Raw genomic sequence first — 24289 nt, 5'->3', positions numbered from 1 at the left:
TGGAAAATGACAATTGTCCAATACAGCATGATGATGTATGCACATGCGTGTCAGAGGATGAGGAATACTAAAGTCAGCTCAGATAATCTGTGTTTTTCATTCTGTTTAGGATGAAAGGTGACAAGTCCAGTCAGGAACACTGCTGTCCACAGAAAATGTCTTGCTGACTCCTGCAGAATGTGGCTCAAACTCCTGTAATGTCAGTTGGTATTTCTCCAGAAACAATTTACTTCCTGATGCACTTCTTGAAGATATAAAACACCCATTATTATTACCAAGCCTTGCCATCAGCAATCTCAGCTCTAGGGTATCGTGGTGATTAATACTTTGGTAATGTCTGAACAAGGTTTGCATGCCGTGAAGGAACTTGTGCCACGCCTAACAGAAACCGCTCCTGCTCTTGGTTGAGGGACACTAGGCTACACATGATGAAGAACATGGAAACTCTTTGTAAAATCGTGGATTGTGTTCTACTGATAGAAAGAGCTTGTTTCAGGGAAAGAACTAGAAGAATATGGAGAAGCATAAAGTCAGTACTTAAGGCCAGGTACAGCTTTCAGTTAAACAGGTATTTAAATCCATAGTAACTCCATCAAAATTGAATCTATTTACTTCGTAGTTGCCTAATTTTAATTTGATAGATTTTCCATGCTATACTTCCTTTTTTTGTGTGTGTGTGGCTTTTTTTGCATCCTTTCGCAGCACTCACTGGCCAGGCTTGCACTGGTTTAGCCCATTCCATTCACATCCATGTTTACATTCTTTCTGTACTTACCCAATATTTTTCTCAAACATACATAAATACTATCTGCTCAAAAAAATCTCATTTTTGCAGATCCCAGTCTGTCTCATAGTGTTATAAAGCTCTATCCATACTCATTACATCTTTGTTCCCAAACTATGATGGTCCAAAAAAGGCAGGGTGCCGCCTCAAACAAGTAGCACAAAGAATTGGGGTGCCTTGGTGAACTGTTAGGTTTCTGACGCCACTCATAGCTAGTGGGCTGGATCTATAGCCCCTCAACAACAGTCTTGAACAATATCAGGTCAGTTATATGGTGATACTCGCTCCCTGGCCTCCTTGCACTCAGACTGCAGAACAACCAAACGTTTTCAGATGAGTCAGTTCCTCAAGCAGCTTGGGAACCAAGTGGCAGGTCTCACAGCTGGGGCTGATGGCATCTCCCAGCAGAACCCAGTTCTGCTGTTCAGGAGGTGGATTTCAACGGGGCTACAGGAATTTTTACTGTTCTTTATCTTACAACCAAAGCTCAAAGAGAATGACTTAGACCCATAACATTTATGCTGCACAGCTCCAGAAGCACATTGCACGCATCCACTGACAGCTGAATCTGGGTAAGTCCACAAAGATTGCATTGCCACTAGCTGGAACAGGAGCCAGTTCCTCTCAACAATCTGGTACCTGCAAGGTCTCTGGAAGACTTTGTGATGGTAATCTCATGCACATCAGCCTTTTTGGAACTACACTGCCTGTGCCTTACAAAGTTTGTGCGGGACTCTGTCCTTCATTGTTAGCATAGGGGAAAAAGATACCCGGTACATAAATTAAGAGCATAGAATTTATGATTTCCCATTTTGATATCGTGAGGTAATCACGGCAGGGTAACATCACTTTCTCACAAAAAGGCCTTCAGTGTATCGTATAAATGATGAATAAACATGGAAAGTAAGGACAAAGCCACTGAAAACTGAAAAATGAGGCAGGGTGCCATTAAAATGGGGTGAAGGAAATACAGAACTGAAATCTAATTGTATTTTAAAAGGAATCATACTTCATTATTCCCAGTGAGACAGTATTTTTCCTTGCCTGAATCACATGGCTTTTTACTTGGCTGGAGTCACTCTTTATGTAGAAAGACACATCTAGTCTAGTTCATTTAGACTCTCTGTTTTCTACTCGGCTGAGATGGTTAACCAGCTCTCCCTTCTCTACAGAGACCTGGCTTCATTTCTTTCCAATATGCTATTCAGAATAATTTTACTGCTTTCAGGACTTGTTTCAGGACTTGGTCTTCAAACTACCTTGCTATTAAAACACCAAGTTACTTTTTAAAAAAATTTTTCCCAATACAAAGAACATGCATTCAGAATTTTAAGCTAAAGATGTTGCAAGCAGAGCCTAAGCATTTTAATCAATACTTAATTTAGCTAGATTCACCACTTACTTAATACTGAGTAACCAAGTTCCATACATTAAGATTATCTTGCACGTCTTAGTTTTACAAGCATTTTTAACCAATACAAGCACTGTTGCTGAATTCTAGCACATTAGTACCTGCATCTGCAAGGACTGAGAGAACAGCGTACAGACTTGCACTTTGCACTTATTATAGCTATTTTTCTTAAAATTGCTTAGGAAAGGATTAAGATCATTTGGCTGTAAAACCACCTTTTCCAAAACTTAAGCTTATTTTGGTGTTTCAGAGAGCTGAATGGACCTAAACTGAAAGAGCTTTCAGAAAGCCTCAGCCTGCTTGTCGGCACAGTTCAACCAAAGGATCAACTCTTATCATCTAAGAGTCGCAAAAGCAGGCAAGCATCTCAGAGCTGGTTCATTAAAAAAAAAAAAACAAAACAACAAAGCAACCACCCAGCTTTGGCAGAATAAAAGGGGTGTGCCTTCAACATGAACAGTGCAGCAGGGTGACGGGGGGCCATACTGACTAAAATCTGCCTGGGCTGGTGATTTGTAATGGCAAAGAAATTTGTTTGTTTACAAATTGTAACAACTCCTTGAAGAGTATTTGGCAATGGAAAACAGTTAATCTTGTCTCTAGAAGAGGAATCTACACATTTCACAGGGTTTTAAAGATGCTTATAGTCTGCCAGTGACAGCATTTAAGCAATGTAACTCAGCTTACTCATCTCTTCCCCCATTCCCAGAGTGTCAACCAGGATTCCCACACTTCTGTGTTTCTCTCATAAATTATAACTATGTATTTACATTCACAGGACTGCTAAGACAAAATCCACTGGATAAGTTACTTGTTAAGTAGCTAAGTAAGTTAGTTACTTAACAAGTAACTGCCCTGCTAAGGCATAGCAATTATCTCTGATGAACTGATGAGCTGCCCATATCCAAAAATACTTTTCTGGACTGTGAATGATTGGAGAGGTGCCTGCAATTCACACAGCTGGAAAGAGACGACAGTTTTGTTTATTAGACAGCTTTGTCAATCTCTACTGGATATCTCTATGTACAGTGAGCCTCAAGACAATGAAGACGGGCAACTCTGTAGTTGAAAGCTGGGGTAATAACATTGCTTCAGTGGAGTTATGCTGGATTTACAGTGGGGAAAGTGAGGTTGGAATCTGGACAACTAATAAGGGGTCAATAAGTCATTTTGTCAACTACTTTTCCCCCAGGAAAGATAATGAAGCTAATAAAAATGATACTGGACTGAAAGGAAAGTGGCTATTGCACACAGTTAACGCTGCACACAGTGTTCTCATAAAGAACAGGGAGTTTCCACCTGGGAAATTCCCTCAAACTCTATGTTTATCCTCATGAAAGATGAGCAAGCAGCCAAATAAGGGAATGCAAAGGATACAACTGCTCTAAAGGAAGATGGACCTTTGATCGCAGAGGGAAAAAGATTTTTCTAGAATCAGAATTACTCTTATTTTAAAATTTAACAATCAATGTAAGTGACAGATCTCTTAGCAGTCAATGTGACCAATGCAGGCTAAGACAATAAACACCCAATGACAGAAGTTCACACTTGATCTTGCCCCATCCCAGTGCAATAAAATCTGTAGTAAAGGACATTTTATAAAGCACAACACAACAGAAAATAGAAGCAATGAAGCTTACACAGGAGCTCTAAGACTGCCTAACTTACACCTCTTGTAGCCCTAAGAATGCTCTTTAATCTGGCTGTTTCCATACTGGATAGGTGTCTCTGATGTTAGCCATGCTGCCCCACCACAATCAAGATGACATTTCTAGGCAACTTTTTGCAATGCAGCAGCCCGAACACCAGCATTTTGTTTCCACAGTCCAGCACTGTGCACAGTGGTGGTGGAAGCAGTGAGTTTTGCAGACAAAATAAAGCCTCATAAAGTGCTACCTGCCATCAGGACCCCGAGTTCCCTTTACTCTTCCTCCCTTCTGTCTCTCAGTGGATTCTCGATTGCTTTTACCTCCCCTCCCCACCCCTCGCCCCCTTCTCTCTTCCTTCTGGGTACCAAGAGACATGTTGGGCCACCAGCCCCTGTCTGCTCTGAGAACAAACTACTTGCTTCCTCCATGGCTGTGAGGGGTTTTGGCACTAACCTCTACTGCACAGGACCAGGTGCTGGGAAGGGCTGTACGAGAGCTGAATAAGACCTTTAAGATATGATCCTGGGTGAGTGCCTGGACTGGCAACCCAGGGAGAATGGGTAAGACTAGGAAATGCTACAGGATAGAAAGAAGCCCCTTTTTAAAAGCTCTCCTTCACCCTGTGAAAGTTAGAGTAACTGTGGGATTGGAGCAGCCTGAGCAAAGTAGTTCCACAGCTAGTCCAAGACACGGCTGGAGAGCACCCCCCCAGCTTCCTGCACACAAACACGCAATGTCTGGCCTGACTTCTGAGACTGGGTGCTGGATTTAGGACCTGGCCATCAAGTGCTGTCATTAAATGATGTGCTAAGAGTGGAGAAATGTCACTGAAGACCTTCCAAAGCTCTGATTCCATAGCTCATACATCCTCTGGCTGCCAAAGTTGTTTCCAGAATGAAAACGGATCCCTTGCTCAACGGGGAAATGTGAGAGCCCCTGCATCCACCAGAAAGAAGAAAGGGAAGTGCCTCGGTCTCACAATCCTTCCTACCCTGCCTACACTGAACCTCAGCCAGAGGCACTGACCCTGGGAATGCGTTTCTTAAAAACTTTAGGGAACGGCAGACACCTGTCTCAGCTTCTGTATTTTAGTCCTCTTCCATTTTTATTATGCCTAGCTGAAAACAGGCAGGTCTTCCATACTTGGCCATGATTCTGGATCTAAATCATCTCTGGACACTGACTGCTCTTGCCCACAGCCATTGAAGTCAACGGGACTTCACACACCAGTGCAGGAGTCTCATCTGGAAAGTGATGATGTAAGATCAGAGCTTCTGACTGCAATTCATGCATGCCTAGGAATGCTGAAGAAATAATAGGAAGCAACAATGAGATTAAAAGTTGACATATCAAGGAATATATAGTCCTTCATCATTAGATTATGCTTAGAATATATTGGGTAAAATTCCTACAATTACTTTGAGTAAAAAAGCCTACATGCTATCAGTACCAGTATTTACTTTTAAAGTCTTTTTATGCATATTAATGGCAACATCGCTCAAAGATGGGTAAGTTGTACTGATTTTACTGGTGGGGAAGCAGAGGTTAAGCAAGTTTTTTAAGGCCACACAGCAAGTAAGTGCTTGGATTTATAACTCCCAAATCTGCCTTCTGCTCCGTCCAGCAGGCCATGCTGACTCACTGTGGAATGTGTATTTCCAGCAAACTCTTAAGGGACAAGAGGAATCAAAAGGAACAAAAGGTACAGATAAAGTAAGCATTAAGTTTAAAAAAAATAAATGTTTTCTTCCATTCAAAAAACATGAGTCAACTTCTGTTTAAGTTGTCGCACCTCACCAGTGCGTTAGCCAGAAACAGGAGCACTAGAATAACACGAGGGAGATGATTGTTCTGACAGTGTTTTTAACAAAACTGTCAGAAAAGTCAGACACAACAGCCTTATGTCATGAGATTCTCAGTACAAAGAAAATCCAACGTGTGTCTGAGATTTCAAATTAAGTTTATGGAGATTTATCCCAAGGTAGCTTTAAAGTTCAGAGAAGCCAGAACCTTTCCCTTCCACACAGATCCTGGCATCCACAAGACTGTAAGAAACCAGCAGTGATACCGTTATTCCAGCTTCTGGAAGACTACTTCTATGCTACTGCACTATATCGTAGCAGTCTGCTCCTCAGTGCTGGACCTATCTGTAGATACTGGAACATTTAAAAAGAAACAAGCCTGTTTTAAGCAAATTAAGAATTTAAATATTAATTCACTGCTTTTAAAGATTAAATATTTTAGGAAAACTAAGAAAATTAAATGGAACTGACCTTGCAATTTCAAAGACCTTTTGTCAGCCATTAACCAAGACGAGTGTGGAAGGAAGTGCCGATTACGTGACAATGCTATAACCAGACCGTCTGGAATCTGGCTCTGGAGTGGGAATAAAGAATTCATTTCCATTCCATTAAGGGTCTCCATCCATAAAAACTTCATTTCCTTTTATAGGTAAACAGAAGGGAGATGCCCAACCTGACATAGCTCCCTGAATAATCAAATGAGACTTGTGAAGGCCTTAATGCACAGAGCAGTTCAAGCTGCAAGCTGCCTGCTCCACATACCCGCTTCTGACGGCATCTCATTTATGCTTATACAACTTATGTCATGGGATAAATCCCAACCTATTGCTGGCAGATTAAAATTGAAGTACCTACAACAATCTTTTTTGTGCACTGAAAGAGAGGTAGAAACTGAGATTCAATTGACAAAGAAAGTATCCACGCAAAAAAACCCTGAAAGTAGAGAATAAAGGACTGAATGGCCCTAGTTGAACTTGGCTTTGGTTAAAGTCAAGCAGCTGAAAGATCTCCTGATCCAATACCCACATGTAAAAAATAGATGGGGAAATCACATATTCTGATACTTAATTTAGAACCTGACATTCTAAACTTACTCTGCGGGTAGTTAAGTCAGAACCAGACACTACGCCTGCTATGCATTATCGTTTCAGAAATACAACCTTCTGAGTCCCAGGATACAGAAACGTCTTAAATGATGTTACAAATAAAAGTCACAATAAAAATCTGATCAGTTTTAGTCAAGAGGAAAAACTCCCATTCTGCTTATGTTTCTTGTTACAAAACTGGGAACGTTTTGCTCATTTTGAGAGCTCTGGTAAAATGACACTTTGATATCTCTAACTGGAAGAATGAAAAGATTTTCCCAAAACTGTTCTTTCTGCCAGGAGCATGTCTGCGTCCGCCCAGTTTTCCTAAGAAATATCTGCAGTTTCTAAGGAAGTTGCTAATCTCTCTCTGAATCTTCCCCCTTTTACTCTTTTTGACCCATTACTTTCAGCATTCTTCCTTCACGTACCAAAAAGTCACGCTGAACCTCAGATTCTAATGATTGCTTGCCTATGAAAAAAAACCCCAAAACCAGGGGAAGTTACTCACATAAGGTATTTTTTTATGAAGAAAAGATGCTCTCCTTTGTGCCCAGTGGCTCTCACCTATGGTCTGTGGCCTCCAAACTGCTTGCTAACCGGCCATGTAGAGGTAACAGACTACAGAGCACTTCCTCTCCTCCCCGTCGTCGCACCGGCTATGCATCCTTGTCTCATCTGTGAAGTGACAGGGCACAGCTGAAAAAGCCGAGCTATGTTCATAGGCCACGGTAGATGTGCAGCTGGTTCTACCAGCTCACTGACACTTGCTGGTAACTAGGAACCACACCGGTCTCCTCTTAACATTTGTTTTGGCCTCCGTAGACTAACTCTGTCCTATGTCACAAGTCTTGCAACAGAAGGGGAGTATCTCCAATGGTGTACGTCCACTCTAGAGGCTATTTCAGCATCCTCTATAGGCCCAGCATAAGCCTGTTACGGAGCCATAGCCAAAGACAGGTGGTAGACCTGAGGCATCCCTGGATGGGGTTCTTGTGATCTGTGCTGCTGCTGTAGACTATGAGAGTCCAGAGGCTACAATACCCTGTTCCATGGAGCGAAGACTGGTCTCCATCAAGTCCTGCTATCCAGAGAGTCTCACAAGTGGTGTGCGGATTCCTCATATCCACTGACCTAAACCAGGCTCAGTTTGTTCCCAGGTCACATTTCAGTTATTTTCTATTGAAAGCTGAAGCAGTCCACATGTGACTTAATTTGATTTAACGAAGGTACTGAAAAAATCAACTACAGCATTAGAGAAAGGAAGTAAAACTGAAAACATTAGCGTCTTGTCTCTTTATTATGGGAAAGTGTAAATTAGAAACATGACTACTACTGGTAGCAGTGAACTGGTGAAGTGGAGCCAGCTGATAATCCTCTCTTCAAAATACGGTATCTTCCATCCCATTAAGAGCTTTTGGCATAGACTAGGCTAGGCAAATCAAGATACCTGGTAAAGAGGAACAGCTCAAACAAGATGGGGGATAGTGTGCTCTAAGCAATGAAGATGGCAAAATGGAAAGAAGTTATGGGGAAGAGATACATTTTATGAACAGATCCTTTGAGGAGAAGAAATGGGATAAACTTTAAGCCTAGGTGAAGCATTATAGAGGTGTGGAGGGGAGGGTAGGAGATGAAATGATGGGGAGGGCAGAGTTAGGAAGAATGCAGTGGGAGTGAGAGTAAATATCTGGTAGGGCTAACTGGCAGATCTCCCTGATTCAGGTCCTTGGGGTCGGATGGGTGCTAGCAGTAGTGCCAGGGCAGGGAATAACGTAGCAGGTGCCTGAGTGTGGGCAGGAGGTGAAGTCTGTGGCCTTGTACCCTTACTTTAGTTAAGACTTGAAAACTGACTTGCAGTTAGATTGCTTTCTTGGCTTAAAAATACATATAAAGTGTTCCTAATTGCTCTATTGGAGCATAGCTTGTTGCCTGGAGGGAGACAAGAGCTTTCAAAACTGTACACCTTTGAATTTCAGAACATACATAGAGGCCAAAAGTTTCTACAAAGCTATTTGTCCTTCTGGCAGAGTGACTCCAAATACCCAATACACAATTCCCAGGGTCCTGGAAAGCCTGGAAATGCAGAGAAGAGACACCTCTCCAGCTTTATCGCCAGACTGCCTTTTAATCCTCAAAGTGTTTGCTCCATCTGCAGAGGCTTTCTGGAGGACCAGGTAAAGCCAAGGCCAACAGCTCCCCCAACCATTGTTGCATTTCACATGAAAAATGGACAAAACAACCAAGTCCTTAACTAAACAAACTGTACCATACTAGCAAATGCGTTGCTCACTTTGTGAAGCAGACAGCAGGATGCTAAACACCAAAGAGAACTGACTAACATTTTGAAACAAAAGAATTCACTTCTTATCAAAATAGTGGTGCTCAGTGGGTGAAGCACACCTTTGCCAGGTAGGTAATGTGATCTACACTTCCCAAACTGTACACTGAGACCAAAAAAATATGAGTGTGAGTCAGTGCAACAAATAAAAACAGAGCTGGTGGTATATTAAATACCAATCCAATGACAAATGACAAAAAGCAGAATTCCTTAAATCAGCCTTATTTCAAACTGATCTCACTGGAGGCCTTGCTTGCTATTCCTAAACCTCTTTTTGGCATGGGAGTGCAGAGAGTAAGGACACACACATGGTCATTATCTGCACACATTTGCAGGCTGTAATTTTAATAAACATTAGATTAAAAAAAAAAAAGTGCCTTGAACTTTGAAATAAAGAGTAAAGCTTTGACTTCTATTATAATTAAAATTTTTTAAGACAGCCTCCAGTTCAAGCCCCATGTTAACCACTGGTGTTCATCAACTGACAGAAGGATTCAAATCAATACCATAAATAGAAAAACCACCAGTTCTGTGAGGAACACGTCTGGCAGGATTGAGCAGTCCACATACAAGCTGCTATGACTTTTAGTAGGGTATGCCATTATTCTTTATGTCCACTACCGAAACTGTGCTTGCCAACTTAAACCTACGGATGTCTACCTACTTCAATTTTTGTCTGAAAATATCTGCACCAAAACAAACCAAGCCAGGTGTTCAGCCTGCAATGAGACAGCAGCAATATGAGGATGAGCATATGGCATTTCAATTCTTACATGCTAGCAGAAATCCACTATCTTTATTAACGAGCTTTGTTTCAATATGCACCTTCATTAAGCCAGAACAACCTTGAAGCATTACTACCTTCACACCCCTGCAAGGCTATGTCAGCCTTTTTACTAGAAAACTTACCTGCCAAAGATTGTTACTTGAAAAATTCCTCACACTAAGAAGTTGGCTCAGTAAGGAATTCATATTCTACAGTGCAAAACAAACTTACTATGACTTTATTCTTGCTTTGCATTAAGAGAATGTTATCTGTTCTGTATTCTTTGGCAAAGGAAAATGAGGTATTATTGCATACACTTGATCCTTCATCTGGCTTCCTGCCTCCTGATATTCAGATAAACATAATTTAATACACCAGAAATACTGGATGTTTTACAAAGAACTTCTGTTCACATTGGTAAAACTTCTTTTGCTAACCTATGTGCAGAAGGATTCCTGTATAAGAGGAACCAGTTCGGCTTCCACATGAGCAGCTGTTAATATAGGCACACATTCAAACATGCAGTTGTCTGAAATAGCAGCGCTCTAGACGTTGAAAGTCAAGAAGGGCCAGCTCAGGTTGCATAGCTGCATGGCCACCCCTGTGAGATGGTGTAATCACAAGCCAGTGAAATCCTCCTCCTGCTAGGAGGCTATTGCTGGTCACTCCTTGCACTTCGTACGAGCGTTGGGACTGGCCTTTAGGCAGTGATTCATGAAGGTATCACACTGTTCTGCCTCCCTTGCTGCTGTCTTGTCTCACTGCATTCGTTACTCTCCTATATTCTGCAAACCATACGTACCACACAACAAATTCTGTTCCCAACGTCTCCTCATTTTTCCTTATCCAGAAGGTAGTTTAAAATCACAAGCAGAAAGAACGTGTTACTTGAAGCCACTGTTGTGACTTGTCCACACTTCGACTTCAGAAGAAAATCTGATTTGTTGCTTTTTAGTTATGGCAATTTCCAGTAGATTTCCAATTCCCTTGGTAGTAATGAAGAACAATAGTTTTGTCTCATCATAGTCATTAGGAAATATTAGTTGCTTAATGCTTGGTTACAGCAATGATTTACAAACTGTAAATGCCAACAGCAAGACACATTTTTCAGGGTTCTGTACACAGACTGCTTCAGCTGCAACATCAAAGCATTGGTTCTGCTTTGCATAAGAGCACAGACTACACCAGATCACTGTCAGTCGGAGACTCCTAGTTTTCATCTCCGATTTCTCTGGCAGCGTGACCCTGGGAACACTTTGCTTCCCGGCAACAAATAGCAAAGAACTACCTATTAGGTGCACTTGTTTCCTAATACTGTGTATTTTAAAAGTCTTCCTTCTTTGAAGCATTTGTAAGAGCAGTACAAAAGATGCCAGGCACCACAAAATTCACCTGAAGTACTGACGTACGTTTAAGGTAACAGGTGCATCATACTACCCTGCAAGTGCAGTAACAGAATTATCTCAACTGTCACCAGAAATTAATTTCATAATATTAACAGGGATCCAAGATTCATGACTCAACAGTATTTCAGCACGTCCCAAGTTTACAGAGAACTGCAGGTTACGAAACTGTGCAATGACATTTGAATTCTTCTAGGCAGCCCCAACACCAGGGGTGAGAAATGCAGTAACAGTTGGCAGTCACAATTTCTGTAACATTTTGCATCACTTAGTAGATTTTACAAAGTATATCCCCAGTAAGCAATCTACAAGGATTAACACTGAAATGTAAGAAAAGAACACTGAATGAAGGAAAAGCATTCTGACCTAATTCTCACATCATTTAAGACTTATTTTAACCACCAATTCAAATATGAATCAAGTGACAATTTAACAAAGAGCTGCCTTCAGAAACAGGAATAACTTCAAGAACTGGCTTCAGAAACAAAGTAACCTTTGTGTCAGCTGAGGAAGAAATCAGTTCTGTTAAAGGTCAACTTCAGGTAATGTTTAAATATAAGCTAGACTTTTGAAAATTCTGAATATGACAATAGATAATATCCATTTTTTGAGTTTACAGGAGAGTTTTCACTTGCAATTTGTACTTTCTAAGTACTACTTTAAAATGATGCTACTGAATTTCTGAATAAATTATTTAATTTGCATTTCTTTAACATATTATGACCAAACATATTTTGATTAGAAAAAGAGCTACCTAGCTAACTAGCCCATCTACACTGGTGAGTTGATTATTTTTACTTACTTAAGATATGAAAAACTGCCAGTAGGATTGGTTGACTCATGCTAAAATCAAACTTTAGATCAGCTGCAGACCCAGAACCTGCCCGGATCTTCTGTTTCAATACTTTAAAGTGAAACCATGTTCTTCCTCCCACAGGAGCTTGTCATGATGATACACCTCACGGTGCCTGATCACGTCCAGTAATGAAATACCTGTTATACTGCAGCAACCAGAAACAATACCTATCAGTGACAGTCACACAACAGATCGTCCCCTTCTACAAAGCAAACTACCAATACGAGGGAAAACAGAAGCTTTTGAAGATAAAGAGATACGGTACGTGAACATGTTACTATGAGGTAAGATAGCTGTGATCTTGGCATGGAATAAACGTGAGCGCAGGGACAGCCCACTGCAGAGTAGCCTATGGGCATCCATTTTACACTCCAATTTACCTTGCACTATCTTGTCCACAAAGTTGTTTTATGACGCTGGAAAAAAATCACTTCATCATTCACGGTTATTTTCTCTCTCACTTTCTTATTCTGTTTTATCTCGTTAGCCTGAGAATAGCTCGAGACAGCAATCTGCCTTGGATCTGAAGAGGGCCTAGCAAAATGGGGTCCCTGGATCAAGGTATCTAGACACCACTGCAATAATAAATAAAAGAAGTCTTATTGACCAGCAGACCATCTAAACTGATCTATGCCATTATGCTGAACAGTGAAACTCCCTATGACAAAAGCTTCAGTAGGAAGTAGGCTAAAGTCCTCTTTCTGTTCCTGTAAGAAAGACAGATTGTATTCCTTGAAATCTAGGAGGTAAATTCATTCTTTAGAATCAACCTTTGAAAAGGAAGTCATTAATGTTTATAGATATACTGAAAGGTGCAGCTGTCCTTTTTCAATAACAGAGGTATGTACAGAATAAACTCCTCTTTTAGTCAGACGTTGATCACATCCTTATTTCAAAGAGTAGCAGTTGTTACACAGTGAAGTTCAAACAGCGCGCTCTGGATTTCGTTGGGTTTCCAAAGGGATACAAGTTCATTTGGAACACACACATGATTTTTCAAAACTTTTCAATGCACAGTTCCTAAACTGCTTATGCATACGCCTGTACAGCAAAGCAGGAAAGGCTACTTAAGGCTCAAGCTTTGGTTTTCTTGGTTATATTTTGTACCCCCTCATAAGTAATCTTAAGTCTCGAGAGGCCTCTAGATCACCTGTTCAATACCTGAAATCTTAGATAAGAGAGAGACAGACAGACAGCAACTGTGATTCCGTAACAATACTGAAAATAAAACAGGCAAATCTAAAGAAACTGTGTTCTAAAACCTCATTTAAACCAACAGTGTGGTTTCCATTTCTCAGGGAAGGAACCTTTCCACTTCTGAAATGCTCATTATCAATACACAACAACCAAACTCACTCAGTAAAATGGGGTAGCATCATTACCGCTGCACTAATGCGATAATAAAACAAAACATATTTACTACATATATTTATTTGTGGCATTCACCCATACTGAGAATACAATTACAAATTATGCAGATAATACATACTGAAAGACAACATGATTATTCAAGATACAGAGTATTATTAACAGAAATGCACTTATTTAGAGAAGTAAATGCAATTTAGGTATACTATGAGTTTGTATTTCTCTGTTCATGAACATACTAAATCAATATTGAAATATTCAGAAGAGGCGTATGTTCTTTTTTTTTAATTTTTATTATATTTTTTATTTTTTAAGAGGCTTTCCTTTTTGTGGCATTGCAGCTGCTAGAAAAGTATTGTTTCATTAACCTCTAACTAAAGTAATACGATCAAGAATTATTCAGATGCAATTTAGAATGGGGCCCAGGTCAGGGAAGCACAGGCCACACATCAAAACAAAGACAAGACAACAATCCTCTTCATTCAAACCCATGAACAAGAAAGAAAAATATACATGGTAGCAGAACAGAGAGATGTAGGTACTTCTATCAATACTTATTGTAATTTATAATTTTATAAATGTTTGATGTTATTTTGCAACAGTTTAGGATTGGCTAAGGAAAAAAAAGATTCATTAGGTTTGCAAAATTCATTTTGTTTGGGATTTTCAAGGCGATGGCAACAAGAGTTAGATGTCTAACCAGCATGGAAGGAGAGAATCTGCTTTCTTTGAAAACCTCCAACTAACTATGTAGTACCTTTCTAGCCTTCATAAAAGAGTATTTTAACCGATTCGTATCCCTAGGTTATTTACAAACAAAGGATTTCACAGCTAAGTACAGAATGGGTCAAGATTTCATTTCATATAATGTTCCTAAATATTAATGTTTTAAATACTTTTATTCTGCATACTCAGAAACTAATTCATAAGCCTGTAAGTGCTGTCTGAAAACAACTGAAATGGAAAACAATTCTAGAAAGGAATTCTATTCAATCAAGTCCTCTCCACAAACATGAAAATAATACAATTATATGGTTCAGTCTGGTCCGTGTGGGAGGAAGAAAAAGTTATCCTTCATGACATATTTCACAAAGACAATGGCCTTGCAGAATTATTATATACAGAGCAGAACACCTAAATCACTTTTTAACCGCCCTAACAAAGAAAGGTTTGCTTAGTAACATTTCAACAAAACAGCAAAATATTCAGCCTAAGGCTGAAACAACTTTACTTCCAAAGCACAACAAACAGCATTGTTCTACAAAATTTACTTCAGACAGGTATTAACAACATCAAATTAATCTGGGGAAGAATCACTACATTAACCTAATAAATAAAGAAGTAATCTATACATTAAAGACATAGTAAAACTTGAACTGTTTCTCATTCTTCTTATAAACTAGCAGATCTGAAACTATGGGGAGGCACTACGAGAACTACGAAGTTGCAGCTTATTACTGTCTATACATCAGAATGTGTTATTGTATTATTCAGATTTCTTGAGTTGGACTTTTAAAGGAATATTTTTCTTTCAACTGAAGCACATACAAAAAAATGCATCAATTGATTTACCTCTCTTCATAGGGAAAATAAATCAAATTTGGTCTATACTAGGATATATTTTTCATGCCAGGAATTTAATATTCATTATGAAAGGCCTTTTCTAATCATAATATTTTATCAACAGAGAGGATTATCTTCACATCTTGCTCACAAGTCAAGATAAGTCAGAGGTAGCTGATGAATGCTTTAGAATTTAGTGTTTTACTTGAAATGAATTAATCCCTCTTTCAAAGGGGTTAATAAGTACAAAAGGCAAACAGTATATACAGCTGCCACTGCCTGCACCAAGAGAATAATTCCAAGAAGCTCAAAATAAGATGAAAACAGGGAAAAGCACAGTGCACTACTTTGCATTTGCTTCAGTGCACCAGTTCAGGCTGGTTTTCTACAAAAGGAAGCACCCCACTAACATAGTACGCTATTCCAAGCGACAGAAGAGCAATGACAATGATGAGGAGCAGCACCCTCCAGAAGCCCAGGTCTTCCACAAACTCTTGCCATGTCGTGCGGAAACTGGAAAGAACTCCTTCACCTTGCTGTAGGTTTGGATTTAGGAGGGAATGGCTTTCCATCGCACTACGAAGGATTAAAAGTTAAAAATACATCAGAGCAAAAGAATGCACCGAAACATTCTAAATTAAAAACTAAACCCACCTGCAGATTTATAGCATTGCCTCCACTAAATTGAGACAAAGCAGATCAGGAAAAGACTCCTAACTCTAAACTTAATTTAGTTGAAAGGATGTTTTATTAACCTGTGTAAAGAGAATTATATTTGTCTCTCTACAGCTGCACTGAGTTTGCAGGCTTGCCACCTAGAAGCCTTCAAAAGTCAGTCCTCATAATTCCTACTAAATATGGCTTAGTAAAATCTAATGAAGCATAAGCTAAAACCCCAAGGGGCACAGCTCCTGTTAATAAAACAACGAATTATGATTTATAAATAAACTCTGATGAATAAAATGGAAACTAACCAATATAATTTAGATTCTGAACTCTGTAGTGACCTTTACTACTCTCCTGCATGTCTTTGTTGCAGAGGTCTCTTCTCTAGCATAAAAATATCACATAAAACAATAAATTTGGATAACAAGGTGTTCAGAAACTTTCTGATCTTCAAGACAAGTTGGCATTGCTGTGTTTTCTGCCATATGGCGTTCAGCAACTGCTTTGATGTTTTAATATTCCACTACCAATCCATCAGGCCCGCTTCAATTGTCAGACTCTAAATTAGGGTCTGGAACTCTCACTTTTAAATGAGAAACCAGTTTAAAATTAGCATGAGGCAGTCATGTTGACAATGAACCACCTTTAGAAAAAAAGTTGTTTCAAATACTGCATGGCTTCTTGTATCATTCTCCCAATTTTGCTGGTTTCACAATTGGTTTATAACGGGAAACTTTCTCTGTTGCTCTATGAAAAACCTCATGAAGAATAGGAAAACTGTCTCATCACTTGCTTTCACTTATGTAAAATGTTAGGCATCTGCACAATCCTACTACTTCTCACTTGAGTGAAATTACATGCACAGGTGTTTACAGGATCAGGCTCTGAGAAGCACAGAAAGGAAATGGTGAAACCAACTACGTACACAATGATGTCAATACCAGAAGGTAAGCAGAGAAAAAACAATTTTTTTCCTCCCTTCTAATTGCTTTCAGTTACCATATTCCTAGATATCTCTTATAGCAACAATAAAAGAACACATTTCAGGGAAAAGTAATTTCCGAGTCAAAACTAACTGTAGAAATGCCATTGTTCTTGGTGACGATAATAAATTGACAAACGATTGTTATCAGAAAAAGGTCTCATTTATGAATCTCACTTCTAAGATTACACCATGGAAAAACTTCATACTATTCATATGGTATTTTTACTTAGGAATTACAGCCTCTGAAGAATAATTAGCCTAAACTCCCATAGCTTGCTGAAGCATTTGCACCGTCATGTGCAGAAGATTTCAGAAATTACCTATTAAACAGCTTGTCTTTTTTGTTTTTTAAATATTTACCCTGCTGTAAAGCTATTTTTACTTGCCCATAGCTGCAGGATTTAGTCATCTTCCTTGCTTATTATGATTTCCCAAGCAAAACAAAGAGTTTATTAAAAGACAGCCATTGGTGTAGAACAGACCTACTCACTCATTAAGTACTAACTAGTTAATACATAACCACAGAGAGGTTAAATAAAGGTGCAACGCAATTTAAGTGAAAAGATCACATGCTTGCTCATTAAATAGCAAAGGGTACATAGAAAACACTTTTGCCATTTTATGTTACAACCCAATTAAAACCAATGTTATTCAAGGTATTTTTTCTTATTACGAATTACAGCTGCTTAAGAAATGGTATTGCAGCAATGCATCCAACAGAAGAGCTTGTGCCACAGAGCCCAGACGCTGTTCTCTCCCGTTTCCAACACAACGTGGAAGTTCACATTTGGATGCACTTGTGGGCACAGTCATAGGCCATGCTGGGCTGTGTAGATGGACAGAACGCCTGTGCTAGAAGACAGACAGAGCGAGCTTTGCCTCCTGACAGCACAGGGCCACCCCTCACCGGGAGGAGAGGAGAAGCAAGAGAAAATAAATTCGACTCAGGAACCCAGCTTTGGCCTCTGCTTCCAGAGCAGCAGCAGCTGTATGCAATAAGGAGCAGAAAACTGAAGTCAGAGACTGTTTTTAGAAAGAGCAACCATTATTTGTCCATAGGTTCATACATAACGTACGAGAGGCTGGTTGGGGGGGAAGAGGACAGAAGACATTCATCTAAGTGTCTCTAAAATGTGAAAATAATACTAAGAGGGAGGAGTGAAACTGTGGAGGTCTGAAAAGCCAACTGTTATAAAGCCATTATTTATTTACAAAGCAAACAGCATACAAACTCACTTGCTTTTGCTGCTGTAGGCATCTGTTATTTGTTATTTTTAAAATAACGTATTTCAGACATTTTAAATACGTTCACAAACAAGCTGGGTAGTGCACTGTTTATGTCTCTGTGCCTCTCCCCAAGGAGAGCTGCTGACTTCCTTGCCAAAGCAAACAATATAACATTTATGAAGGTCAAATAACAGAAAGGAAGCTATGTTCATTAAAGGGACACTATCAAATCAAAAATCAGAATTTAAACAGGACTGAGCTGTTGGTCCATATGGTTAAACAAAAACAGCATAACTGCATTTCTGTGTGACAAGCAACTTTAAATAGAATTTAGTTAAGTCAGAAAGGCAATATGCACAAATTCTTATAATTTATACACATGTAATTTTGCAAATAATATTACATTTTCTATCTCAGGGCTTAAAACAGCCTCTCTGATGAGTGGAGTCACTTGATGTATAAGAAAGAACTTCCAATCTGCTCAATGGGAGTATTTGGCATGATTTCTGTAATTTTGTTGGTTTCACCTTTTCTGTTTACTCAACTTAGATAACAACTCCATCTACACAGTTTAATTTTCATTTACAGTACAGGCTGTGTACATTTTGACACAAACTGAACAACAATTATGTGACAAAACTCCCTGTCTTTTCTGATATAATATTCCAGCACAGTTCATTATCATTATTAGACAATATAAAAAAATCACAAATTTTAATAAATTCAGTATAAGAACAAGTATTCCAAACAATGTTGATATCCTGTTTCCAATATAAATTAAAAAACAAAACAGTACTGGAAAGATCTCTTGCATTATTAATCTCAGTCCCATGTTCTGTCACGTTTACTGGCAATTCAATGATTTCTGCAGGAGAATTAGCCTCCTTTGAACTATGCAAGGCTTCTTGCCTCATCCAAATCCTACAAGAAGGCTGTCTTGGGAGCTCACTGTAAAAAAAATACTCCAAATTTTCAATAAAAAAAGCATTTGTGGTTTATCTGTATCCTTTGGCTCCTGTTACCATCATCTTTTGTCTTAAACAGTTATTTTATGTTGTTCAAAACCAGTATTTCTTGTCAGCAGCCACACACCTCTTAGCCTTCACTCTGCCAGGCTACAATGAGCTCTGGTTGCCTCCTTTTGCAAGGAGACACTCTGTTCCCCTGAGCGCTGAAGTAATGTTTTTCCGTGTTTCTTAAAGGGCAAATTGAACTTTTTTGACCGGGGCTAAACAGCATTATAAAACATACTTCACAGCAGAAGTTACCATTGCTTTTTACAAGAGCACTGACAGTTGTCTTTATGTAGTGGAAATATCTCGTTTTGTGCACTGTAGAATTTCATTGCCTTTTTCAGGGTAGCATCAACGCCTGGAACGGACTAATGCATCAAGCCTTTTCTCCTATACCCTCATTTTCCACTGAGGAACTTCCATCTTATGGCATACAGCTTTAGGTAAATGAAGTTGCATTTTGTGCTACTGAATCACAATTTATTCCTAGTAATTTCTTCTCCCTTGTCATCCCAGGTTTTTGTCTATGCCATCCCAATTTTCCTCTGGGTTGCCTATATCTCACTTCTTAATATCACTAACATGCTGCTACTTTCTATGCCAGTATGATTTATGAAAATTTTAAGTAAGCACAGTCCCAGAACCAGACCTTTAGAAATTCACAGGATCACAGAATCATTAAGGTTGGAAAAGACCTTTAAGATCATCAAGTCCAACCATCAAGCCAACACCACCATGCCCACTAAACCGTGTCCTGAAGTGCCACATCTACATGTTTTTTGAACACTTCCAGTGATGGTGACTCCACCACCTCCCTGGGCAGCCTGTTCCAATGTTTGACCACACCCTCAGTAAAGAAATTTTTCCTAATATTGAGTCTAAACCTCCCCTGGAGCAACTTGAGGCCATTTCCTCTCATCCTATCACTAGTTACTTGGGAGAAGAGACCAACACCCTCGTCACCACAACCCCCTTTCAGGTAGTTGTAGAGAGCGATAAGGTCTCCCCTCAGCCTCCTCTTCTCCAGACTGAACAACCCCAGTTTCCTCAGCTGCTTCTTGTAAGACTTGTGCTCCAGACCCCTCACCAGCTTTGTTGCCCTTCTCTGGACACGCTCCAGCACCTCAACATCCTTCTTGTAGTGAGGGGCCCAAAACCGAACACAGGATTCAAGGTGGGGCCTCACCAGTGCCGTGTACAGGGGTACAATCACTTCCCTACTCCTGCTGGCCACACTGTTGCTGATACAGGCCAGGATGCTGTTGGCCTTCTTGGCCACCTGGGCACACTGCCGGCTCATGTTCAGCCAGCTGTCAACCAGCACCCCCAGGTCCTTTTCCACCAGGCAGCTCTGCAGCCACTCCTCCCCAAGCCTGTAGCATTGCATGGGGTTGTTGTGGCCGAAGTGCAGGACCCAGCACTTGGCATTATTAAACCTCATACAATTGACCTTGGCCCATTGATCCAGCCTGTCCAGATCTTTTTTAGTAACTTCCCTCTAACCCAGTACTTTCCCTGAAACTGTCAGCAATTTTCCTGAAATCTTCAGTTCTCCTTTAACTATCTCTTTATCCACAAAATTCTTACTTTATTCTCCATCATTTCAAGGTCTACTACCACATCATATATGGCACCACAAAAATCCTTTATTCAACTTCAGATAGATGAAAAGTCTGCTATCCCTTCTTTGCATAGACAATCTGTCTTATCAAAAGGATTGTAGGCTAGCCTATGATATTGGCATTTTGCATTTCACCCCATTTTCCATTTGGCTTTGTGATAAGTAGTAGAATATTTATGTTTGTGAGTCTGTAATGAAAAACAAGTAATTATTTTTAAAAATTTCTACCATAAAATGAAAATATCAATAGAATTTTTTTTTCTTACATTTCATCTATTTAACGAGATTTTTCCCAAATTTAAAATTTTATTTTGATTTGGTCTGATAATACTAAGCCAAATTTGATATTATCTGTTTTGAGGAATCAAGTTAATCACAAAAATCTAACAGCCATAAACATTATTTCTCCTAATAATTATTTTTTGTTTTGTAAATACCTTTCGCTTTCAGCAGTTTGCATTGTTTCCAGCTTTGAGTGAGCTCCTCTGTTAAATCCTTTCACCTCTTGCTCCTCTAAAGATTCCAGCAGTCTAATGACATCTTTATTCACACCCCTTCGTTTTGCAAGAACAAGCGGTGTTGCACCTTGATGGTTGCTAAAATAACACCACAAAAGGACATAAGAAGAAAAGAAACTTTTAATATAGAAATTTCATAAGAAGACAACTCAGCGTAACACATTACAATTTAGTAAGTCATCAGAACCATTTTCTGTTATATCAGACAGTAAAAAATTCCTATATATACAAGTTATAGCATAATTGGCTATAGAAGAAAATCAGTATGTTTAGGCTTGAAATTCCACAACTCTTTTTCCTCTAAATAAAATCAAAATTCCTAGTACTCTAATCTAATTGGAATCTCTGGGTGTTATAACAAAAAATATTCAAGATTGAGCTTAATTTCAAGAAGGAGTTGTACAATCTGGTTCCTCACAGTTCCTTCTCCATGTGAGTATTAGGACATCACGCAAAAAAGAAATAAAATACAGATGGTATTTTGCTACTCTGCTACTATTAAAATAATGCTGAATAGGACCAGAGCTGCCTTCAGACCAGGAATTTTCACCAGAGTCAAAAGATTCCTAACTCTAAACTTAATTTAGTTGAAAGTATGTTTTATTAACCTGTGTAAAGAGAATTATTTGCGTCTGTACAACTGCACTGAGTTTGCAGGCTTGCCACCTAGAAGCCTTCAAAAGTCAGTCCTCATAATTCCTGCTAAATATGGCTTAGTAAAATCTAATGAAGAATAAGCCAAAACCCCAAGGGGCATAGCTCTTGTTAATAAAACAACAAATTATGATTTAAAAATAAACTCTGATGAATAAAATGGAAACTAACCAATATAATTTAGATTCTGAACTCTGTAGTGATCTTTACTACTCTCCTGCATGTCTTTGTTACAGAGGCCCTCTCCATGTGGGTATTAGGATATCAGGCAAAAATGAAATAAAATAAAGGTGGTATTTTGCTACTCTGCTACTATTAAAGTAATACTAAATAGGACCAGAGCTGCCTTCAGACCAGGGATTTTCAACAGAGTTCTTTGAAATGAGGACAAAAAAAAAAAAAACCCAACCCACAAAGAATCTGGTCTGCCAATAACTAGTTTTGCCAAGTTGAAAATATTAATGAGGGACAGGTGAAAAAGGGACAGATTAAAAAACTTAAATGTTTTGAAGTTACTACTGGGTTTTGCACACGTTGTGTATATGCAGAAAGTTCCACAAACAAAGTAATTCAGTTACTGCAATGAAACAGCTAGTTATTTTGCAGCTTGAGAGCTTACATCTGAGCACTGGCATCTGACAGCTGCTGGAAGCCAGAAAGAAAGAATATACAATATTTAAAAGGACTGAGTCACAGACTTTGAGGGAAAGGGAAAACACTGAAAGGAAGCATTGTTACCAAAGGAGCATGGGAATGAACTGACACACACACATACTGTATTTTCTTTGTCTTATACAGTGCAACAATCAAAACAATAGAACTGTGGTGAAGAAAATTCTTTTTAAGTAGTCAATGTGATTTTTTCTTTGGTGCCAACCACCCACACCTGGCTGTCTGGCCAAACCAGGATAGCAATGTCATCAGTGAGACAGAATTAGACACAGCAGCCCACACCAGCAGCTGCTATTTTTGTTTGCTTTGCTTGTTGCACAAACTAGCAGAAGTGGCTTCTTATTGTTTTCCTGCCTTCTTATTTTATGTTTTTATTAAGTGATATTTTAAAAAAGTTGAATTGTACCTAACATAGCATTTCAGCAACAGTAGATTTATATGCAAGGCTCTGGCAACAGAAGACTAATATATTACATGTACTGTAGAAAAAACCTGAAAGTGACTTACCAAATATCAATTTTAAGTCCATTAGAAACTAGGAACTGGATGGTATCCACGTGCCCACACAGGTGAAGGGCTGTGTTACCTTGGTAATCAGTGGCTAGTAGGTCAGCACCAAATTTGTGCAAGAGTTGACAGATGTCTACATTTCCTCTGGCTGCAGCAAGGTGAAGACCAGTTCGGCCTCGGCTGTCACGAATATTTGGATCAAAACCACTCTCTAACAGTCGTTTGGAATAGTTAAAATCTCCATCAATGCAAGCCTGCAGCAGTGGCACATTTGTCTGGGAAGAGTCGTTCACAAAAACGTAGGACATTGTTCTGATTCTCTCTGGAATAGGTGACTAACCTACAAGTAAAAGTGGGAAGAGATGATGGTGAAACCAGGCAAATAAACACAGTGCAAATATTCGGTAGATAGCCCAGGTTCCCAAACAAGAATGCAAACTAGGTTATAAACCAAGTCTGAAATCTTCCTCTCCTACATATTAACTTTGTGTGCTGCATTCCCTTCTGGTAATATGGAAAGAGCTCCTTTTAGTCTTACTCACACCTCTGGAAACAGCAGCAAAGCTTTGATCAACACCACAAATGCGAGACAGGTTATTAGCTTTCACCTAGTAGGAGATCACGTGTAGTAGTACTGATATTAAAAGGCAAACCGCTGTAGATCAGAACTGAAAGCAATTAATAAATCAGAAAACTATAAACAATTCAGTTAACAGATATAGTGACGCTAACTGCAATTCTTACTAGCTACAAGCAAAGCTACTGCAGCGGGATTTCCACCATCTGAATTTGAACTTTGATGCACAAAGTACAGCCAGTTGCTGAAAATGCTTCATTACTATAAATACTAATTCCTTCATTCTGCGAGAAATATATTTTTCAATGCTCTTTGCAGAACATTATTTTTATAGTGCCACAGATACACAAACTACTGAACAAACAAGAATAGCAATAGGCACCATAGAAAATCGAGTGTGTTATGTGAAACTGCCCACCTGAAAGTGAAAACTGGAAGTGGGTACAAGGAGGACAATGGTAAAATCAATGGAGCTATTGTGGGTTCAACTAGAACCCCAGTATGGGGAAGGACAAACGTAGTTTCTCTGGCTTAATATTAAATAAAGGATTAAGTCCTTTTCGGTATCAAGACCTAAAAGAGAAAGATACATGTTGTTTCACCATGGATTTCTTGATATAGAATATCGCATGAACTATGATTTAAGTTTTGCAAAAGAATATTTTAAGGCTTAGTCAAATAATGAGGGTATGATGACACTGTGTGCTTACGGGACACAGAAAAGATGACTTGAAAACAGTAAGGGAAAAAAGAGAATGACTAGGAAAGAGGATGGTAAAATGTGCATAAGGCAATGGTAAGAAGAAATGAAAACATCT

General features: G+C 39.2%; 1 protein-coding gene across 1 annotated transcript; it reads right to left on the bottom strand.

The window, feature by feature from the left end:
• Positions 1-15387: 15387 nt before the first annotated feature.
• ANKRD46 (ankyrin repeat domain 46) lies at positions 15388-23202 on the bottom strand (the record flags this gene model as incomplete). The annotated part of the gene is made up of 3 exons (XM_082014750.1): positions 15388-15604; positions 20978-21136; positions 22892-23202. The coding sequence occupies 3 exons, from the start codon at positions 23200-23202 to the stop codon at positions 15388-15390; spliced, it is 687 nt and encodes a 228-aa protein (XP_081870876.1).
• Between the last annotated feature and the right edge of the window lie 1087 nt (positions 23203-24289).

Source organism: Phaethon aethereus (assembly GCF_964289735.1).
Source record: "Phaethon aethereus genome assembly, chromosome: 2".
NCBI classification, from domain to species: domain Eukaryota; kingdom Metazoa; phylum Chordata; class Aves; order Phaethontiformes; family Phaethontidae; genus Phaethon; species Phaethon aethereus.
This window is presented reverse-complemented; position numbering and strand designations above follow the sequence as displayed.